General features: G+C 38.8%; 1 protein-coding gene across 1 annotated transcript; it reads left to right on the forward strand.

The window, feature by feature from the left end:
- Positions 1-1,428: 1,428 nt before the first annotated feature.
- LOC149242073 (uncharacterized) lies at positions 1,429-2,878 on the forward strand. The gene is made up of 2 exons (XM_089367626.1): positions 1,429-2,089; positions 2,214-2,878. Exons 1-2 carry the CDS (start codon positions 1,962-1,964, stop codon positions 2,710-2,712), a joined length of 627 nt encoding a protein of 208 aa, XP_089223752.1. The 5' UTR covers positions 1,429-1,961; the 3' UTR covers positions 2,713-2,878.
- The last annotated feature ends 4,839 nt before the right edge of the window (positions 2,879-7,717 follow it).

Genomic DNA, 7,717 nt, shown 5'->3' on the forward strand with positions numbered 1-7,717 from the left:
GTTTAGAAATTGGGATTTTGGAAATAATTAGCTTGTAATTTTGCAAATGCTAAATTGTAATTTGTATTTACTATTATCATTTATGTAATCCTAAATTCCTATTTCCTAATCCTTATTTTTCCATAGGTTTGCAAATTCAAAATTCAAAAACAAACATGCCAAGGAAATTGGATCCTTTCTGGGAATATGGTGACCCTAAAACTCCGAATGATAGACAAAACTTGTATTGCAAGTTGTGTGGAAAGGAAATATTCGGGGGGGTGTACAGGTTGAAGTTCCACCTTGCACAAATCCCTGGACGTGATGTGGGGCCCTGTCTAAAGACAAATGCTGAAATTATCCAAAAAGCCATGAGAGCATTGGGAGAATTAGAGCATACTAGAGACGCCAAAGAAGAACTCAAAAGGCAACTAAAAAGGTCAGTTGAAGGAAGTGGGCCAAGTGGCACAGGTTCTATTGCAGCGTCAGTCAATCCGGTAGCTGCATCATCATATTTTGTTCCTCGAACCACACCTGGTTCACAACCAACTATTGGTTCAATGCTAAAAAGAACTGAAAAAGAAAAAGCTGACAAGTTGATGACAAAATTTCTCCTCTGGAGTGATATTCCTTTCAGCATTATAAGGAATAATCCATTTTTCCAACCTACTCTTGATGCTATTGCCAGTGTTGGCCCGGGGTACAAACTCCCTTCTCTTCATGATTTCAGAGGCCGGCTTCTTCAAGATGAAAAGCGTGACTGCACCCAAAGATTGGAGGATTTTAGGGCATCATGGGCACAAACAGGATGCACTGTTATGTCAGATGGTTGGACTGACCAAAAGGGGAGAACCCTTATAAACTTCTTGGTTAGTTGTCCCTTGGGGACTATGTTTATCAAATCTGTTGATGCAACTCATCAAATCAAAGATGCAAAAACTTTATGTGATTTGCTGGATGTGTTTATTTTGGAGGTGGGTGCAGAAAATGTTGTCCAAGTCATAACGGACAATGCTGCAAATTATGTTGCTGCTGGTAGAATGCTTATGGACAGGCATCCTACTTTATTTTGGACACCTTGTGCTGCCCATTGTATTGATTTGATGTTAGAGGACATTGGGAAAATTCCCTTTGTCAAAGAGGTTGTTGACTCATCAAAAAGCATCACAAAATTTATTTACAATCACACATCTGTGCTTAGCTTGATGAGAAAATGCACCAACAACAAAGAGTTGGTGCGCCCCGCCATTACACGGTTTGCGACGAGTTTCATATCTCTTCAATCCCTCTTGAATTCTATGTGGGATTTGAAGAGAATGTTTCTTTCAGAGGAGTGGCGTGCTTCGTCAATGAGCCGCAAACCAGAAGGAGAGGTCGTCTGCAGACTAGTTTCATACCAGGAGGACTTCTGGGCGGGAGTGCAGGAGGTGTGCGCTGTTACAGAACCTTTGGTAAAGGTTCTTCGGTTGGTTGATGGTGAGAAGCCCGCAATGGGCTATTTGTATGAAGCCATGGATAGGGCCAAAGAAGCCATTCAGTCCTACTATGATGACAAGGGAGATGATGGGTTCCAGAGACAACTCCTTCTATGGAACGTCATTGATGAGCGATGGAACAACACACTCCATCGTCCCATTCATGCTGCTGGCCTTTTCCTGAACCCTGCATTTTCTTATGCATGTGGGTTTAATTTTGATGTTGAGGTCGTGGAAGGATTATTAACCTGTGTCCAGAAGATGGTGAGAACTTCAGAAGAACGTATGGAGGTCTCTAGACAAATTGAGCAATATAAGTTGTCAGCTGGCACATTTGGCTTTGAGATGGCTGTCATTGATAGGACGGTTAAAATGCCAGGTATTTTTTAGTTTGTAGTATGTACTTTGTAACTTTGTTTCAAATTTCATTGTTTCTTCAAATTCCATTTTTTTCTTATGTTTATTTAAAATTTTCTTTGTAATTTTGTTGTAGACGCATGGTGGAAGATGTATGGTGGCAGAGTACCCCTTTTGCAAAATCTTGCCGTGCGGATCCTCAGCCAAACATGCAGCTCCTCGGGATGTGAGCGCAATTGGAGTGTATTTGAAAAAATACACAACAAGAAGCGCAATAGGTTAACACTTAAACATTTAAAATATTGCAAATTTCCAAATAAATTTTTGAATTCATTAAAGTTTTAAACAATATTTTTTTTATAATATTAATTATTAATTTATTATTTCATGAACTTTGTACAGGTTGGAGTCCCATAGACTTAATGACATGGTCTATGTCTACTACAATCTTCGATTGTGGGTGAAACAACTAGAGAAGACACCTGATACGGAAGCCATCTCATTGGATGGGATTGACACCACTGCTGAATGGAGGGTTGAGACCGAGAGGCCTCTCATGGATCCCACTGAGGATTGGTTAGTGCAGGATGAGGGGGAGGAGGAGGGGGAGGAGGAGGAGGAGGAGGAGCAGGAGCAGGAGCAGGAGCAGGAGCAGGAGGAGGAGGAGTTGGAGGAGCAGGAGGAGGAGGTGACACCGCCTACCCGGGCTACCACTACCACCAGTAGAGGACGTGGTCTCCGTCCACCTCAGCCTCCTGTAGCTGCTACTACTAGTTCTTCAGCTTCTAGAGCACGTCAGACTCCACTGCCATTTCCACCACCACAGGCACCAGCTTCTACATCTAGAGGGAAAGAGAAAGTTGTGCCATTTTCTCGCAAGAGGGGCAGAGGAAATCAATAGGATTAGACTTTCATTTTATTGTATATGACATTATGACATGATGAGATACATTATCATATTTTTTGTTGATATTTTGAGGCTGAGTTGGACTTGGGACTCAGGACTTACTATTCAGGACATGATTCAATGTTATGTGTGATTTTAGCGCTAGAAATGATATTAAACATCTTATATATTAGTTTTTTTATCATATTTATGTGTCAATGTATTTATTTTATGTTGTAGATGGTTTAGATATTAAAAAAATTGAAAAAATTTGAAAAAAAATGAATATTTTTGTGCCAAACGATTTTTTCCCGCTTTTTTCCGATTTTTTCCCGATTTTAACGATTTTTTCCGCTTTTTTCCCGGCGCCGATTAAATCCCGATCGCGATGTGTGCAACACTGCGTTGAACAGGTTCTAGGGTTTATTTAAAGGCCAACTTCTAGGTGAACTAAACTAGGAAAGGACAAAATCTCTATGGTGATCCCTCTGTTTTGTCAATCTTCTTGCCCAATATTCTAATTTGTTGCCATGTTTGGTTTGTTGCTCTTCTTTTTGTTTTAGCATCTCATTATGTTCTCTCTTTTCTGGGAGCCCAAACAGGGGATCTCATACTTTTTATTTTTCCCTTTCTCTTCCAGTAATCTCAAGCAGAGGGTATTGGCGTGAGAGCAGAAACAAAAGCAAAGACAGTCATCTCGGGAAACAAACATAGGCATACAATCAAAAGGAGGGCTCAATATACCACAAATACACTGAAGGATACTTTTTCATTTAATCCATTTTTTAAACTATAGTCATCACATATGTTGAACTGTCAAACATTGCAGGGGCCTCTCCAGTTGCGATATTTGAACATCTGCGCTCCTCTCTCCGAGTTTCCAAAATCTATAGGGAAATTGGAGCACCTTGAAAGGATCCTTTCGAACGATTGAAATCTGTAGCTCTTCTTTCGAACATCCAGGGGGTTTCCAATAGCAGGGCCTAACCCTAAGAGCGTGAGGAGAAGAGCGCCCAGGAGAATTGAGGAGAAGAGCGCCCAGGGGAATTGACCCTCTAACCGGCTAGGTACTTAACAATGGGGACTCGACCAGTTGAGCTAACTCTTAGGGCTTTAAGAATGAGATTATAACTTCATTTAAAATAATAGTAATTATTAATGTCTTTCAGATTAAGGAGGATTTGATCGACCTTTCGAACCAACTAATGTGATTCATCCTCAAGACAAAGTTGGAAAGATTAATAGTTTTTAAGAAATTCTCTTTAATTAAAGTATTATAATTCTTTTTTATATAATTATTAAACTTTTTTTTTTAAATATTATAATTCCTAGCACTTGTCATTTTATTATTTTATTTAACTATTTTATTGATTTTTTTTAATTTATTTTAATCTATTAAGATTTATATAATTATAAATAAATATCATTTTAATAAATTGGCAGCGGCTAACCAGCCTGCCCATAGGGCATTAAATGTGCGGGGAGATGCAGGCTGGATAACTCGCTAACAGGCGAATTCCCATTTCTTATTTAATGCCCAGTTTGGGAATTCCCGTGTTAGCGGGCTATCCAGCCTGCATCTCCCCGGACATTTAATGCCCTATGGCAGGCTGGTTAGCCGCTGCCTTTCATAACTGTGACCAACCTGCCACCTTTGCCTTCACTCGACCAGTCTGGACAGTCACATCGGACTCCCATCTAATTGCCAGGCATGAGCGACGGACATCGAGGTTTGAGGGAAAAAAATGAGGATGGCCGGAGTCAGGAAAATTTCCGAACGGCGGAGGTTCCAGGCAATTCCTCTGCCTCGTTAGACTACTCCAGACAAATATACATAGGCCAGCCGAACCCACATCATGCCCTATAAAACATTCACAGGTTTTATAGGGCTTAATATAGCTCTGTGTCTATTTATGATGTAAGTGGGATGAAAATGAATAATAATTTTGATAAGGGTATTTCAGGATGCATGTCGGGACCTCGCTGAAGTTCTCCCTAACATTGATCATGGAGACCGTGAAAATCAATTGGCAGTTGTTGAATATGTTGAAGATATATACAAGTTCTACCGGAAGATTGAGTCATATCTCTCTGTCAATGATGGCCTTTTTTTTTTGTGAATCTGAATATATTTCTGTATTATTTTCTTAAATTGTTCACCCTGTATGTCCAGAACATGAGTTGTGTACCTCCAGATTATATGACAAGGCAGTTTGAAATCAATGAGAGGATGAGGGGAATCCTCATTGATTGGTTGATAGAGGTACAAATTTGTTCCTCTGCTAGTTCTATGTGATGTAATGCTTAGATCTAGAAGAGGTTTTATTTGGGCTATTTCTTAGGCTTGACTTTGAAATCTTAAACGTTGCAGGTGTATTTCTTAGGCTTGACTTTGAAATCTTAAACGTTGCAGGTGCATCTGAAACTTGAGCTGATGCCTAAGACATTGTATCTCACTGTGAACATCATTGATAGATACCTTTCTATTCAAACTGTTACAAAGAGGCAATTACAGTTAGTGAGTATCACCGTAATGCTTATAGCTTGCAAATATGAAGAAATTTGGCCTCCACATAAGAAGGATGGGTCAAAGGAAACCTTTAGTATATACATCTAGTTAATATAAGACCTTGTTGGTTCTTGAACGATACAGGCACACTTACTCAAACTCTATTCATAGGGATAAACAATCTCAGAACAAAAATATTGTACAATGGCTTACATAATATTGACGAAAGAACTGGTTCATACATGTTTACAGGTCAATGACTTCATCGACATCTTGCCAAAAGAATACACAACAGAACAGGTGGTGGTTGTTGTAATTAGGTCTAAATAATATCTTTCTTTTTCATTGGATTACGACAGTCTCCAGAGATATTTGACTAACAATATAATAATTATTAATAATACCTCACAGGATCATATAATTTTAAATCAATTGAAATTCAGTCTTACAGTTCCCACTCCATACGTATTCCTCATCAGGTTTCAGAAGGCAACTCGTCCTGACAAAACTGTAAAGATCTCAACCCTGCCACTTCTTTTACATTGTCAGAATAATGATCTGCTGCATTGGTTATATGTGTTTTCAAAATGCCCAAGGAAATCAACCATTCTTAGATTAAATGTCTTTTCTTCTTTATGTTTTCTGATAATTCCATGTTGTACTGACGAGTCATAAAATCTATTGTCAAAATGCCTCAGATAGAAAAGATGGCTTTCTTCTTGGTTGAGCTGTGTTTGCTTCAGTGCATGATGATTAATCATTAAATACAGTCCATCAATGCTTGCTACTACTGCTGTATACACTGCTCAATGCACTTTAAGGAAGGATCCTTGTTGGAATAGAACACTTACCCTTCACAGAGGGTATTGTGAAGCAGACCTCAAGTAAGTCTTCTAGTTTTCAAGCAGTCATGCTTGTAATGAGTTTATCCTAAATATATCCCGCTACTAGGTATTTTTGTAGACATTGCAAAAATCCTAGGTGAAGTTTGGCTGCCATGGTGGATAGACACAACTTATGCTCTGTCAGATATCGGGATGTTTGAAACAGAAATGAACAGTGCTTCATTCCAGCTGCTTGGGATCTCACATAAAGAAATGTTACCGAGAGTTTTCAGCATTGGGTATGGGTTTCATACTCTTATGTTGGGTATTTTATTTTCAGCTTCTGGTGTGCTTTTGCTATTGCTATTAACAACGAGCTTCCAAGAAATACTGCTTGGGTGCAATTTCAATTTTCAGGTAACTATAATTGTTCTTTAATTTTTTGTTTTTTTGTTTTTTTTGCTATTGTAAATATGTAAACCTATAAATATGAATTGTTTTCCTACCTTTCGGGCAATCTTGTCATTTGATCACAATTGCCTTTAGCTCTTGCAAATGTGAAAACTACAAATGTGAATTGCTGCCAATGAGTTTCACGCACCACCTGTGGAATCTAGAGAGTATAAGTTTTACATTTTTACTAGACAACACATTTTCTGATTACCACCGCCTCTCATTTTTAATTCATCATGATGTATTGAATACACTTTTATTCCAAGGATTTATTACAAGGTGTTGCTGCCCCATTATTTATAGCTGGTGAAATATGGACAACAAGTGCTTTGTTAACATTGTAAGGTGAGTAACTAGCTGGCAGAACAACAATATTCTACGGCAGAACAATAGGATTTTGGTGTTGAACAAGTATCGATTTCTTTACTAAAGCTGAAAACATTCTAGATTTGTCATTCTCCCTAATTTTCTTAATTCTGACATTTCCCATACTAGAATTTGGAATAGATTTGGGTCTGAACTGATTCTAGGCTGCTTGATTTCTGGTCATTGCCACATATACATCATCACATGGTTCCTCTTCTTTTATGACATCTACCACATGGGTTTCTTTTTTGGTCGCCTGCTCTTTGGGTCTGAACTTGACTTCTTGTCATTGCCACATATACATCATCACATGGTTCCTCTTCTCTTATGACATCTACCACATGGGTCTCTTTTTTAGCCTTTGGCCCACTCTTTGGCAACTAGAAATGGATCAAAATTCATTGGGTCATGGGCTTCATCACAGAAATTGCACCATTGACGAGGATAATACTATTTGCGCTGAGCAAAATTAGGTCTTGTTCAAATCCTGGAGGAAGGAACTGTAGCAGGCTTAGGATCTACTATCTACATATGCTCAAAAGAGATCATTTGGTTGTGCATATCCTGCATCATTTGTATGACATCTACCACATGGGTCTCTTTTTGGCCTTTGGCCCGCTCTTTGGCAACCAAAAATGGATCAAAATTCATTGGGTCATGGGCTTCATCACAGAAATTGCACCATTGATGAGGATAATACTATTTGGGCTGAGCAAAATTAGGTCTTGTTCAAATCCTGAAGGTAGGAACTATAGCAAGCTTAGGATCTACTATCAACATATGCTCAAAATAGATCATTTGGTTGTGCATATCCTGCATCATTTGTAGCATGACAATCACGTCAATCTTGGGACCAAAATAGTCAAAT

Source organism: Pinus tabuliformis, chromosome 8, assembly GCF_031772625.1.
Source record: "Pinus tabuliformis cultivar Carrire ecotype Pingquan chromosome 8, CPIR1, whole genome shotgun sequence".
In the NCBI taxonomy this organism is placed as follows: Eukaryota; Viridiplantae; Streptophyta; class Pinopsida; order Pinales; family Pinaceae; genus Pinus; species Pinus tabuliformis.

What these genes read in the sequence shown, in the direction of transcription:
- LOC149242073 (XM_089367626.1), top strand. Translation starts at nt 1,962, where the DNA reads ATGTATGGTGGCAGAGTACCCCTTTTGCAAAATCTTGCCGTGCGGATC. An exon ending in CACAACAAGAAGCGCAATAG is followed by an intron (nt 2,090 to 2,213) that starts GTTAACACTTAA and finishes AACTTTGTACAG; the next exon opens with GTTGGAGTCCCATAGACTTA.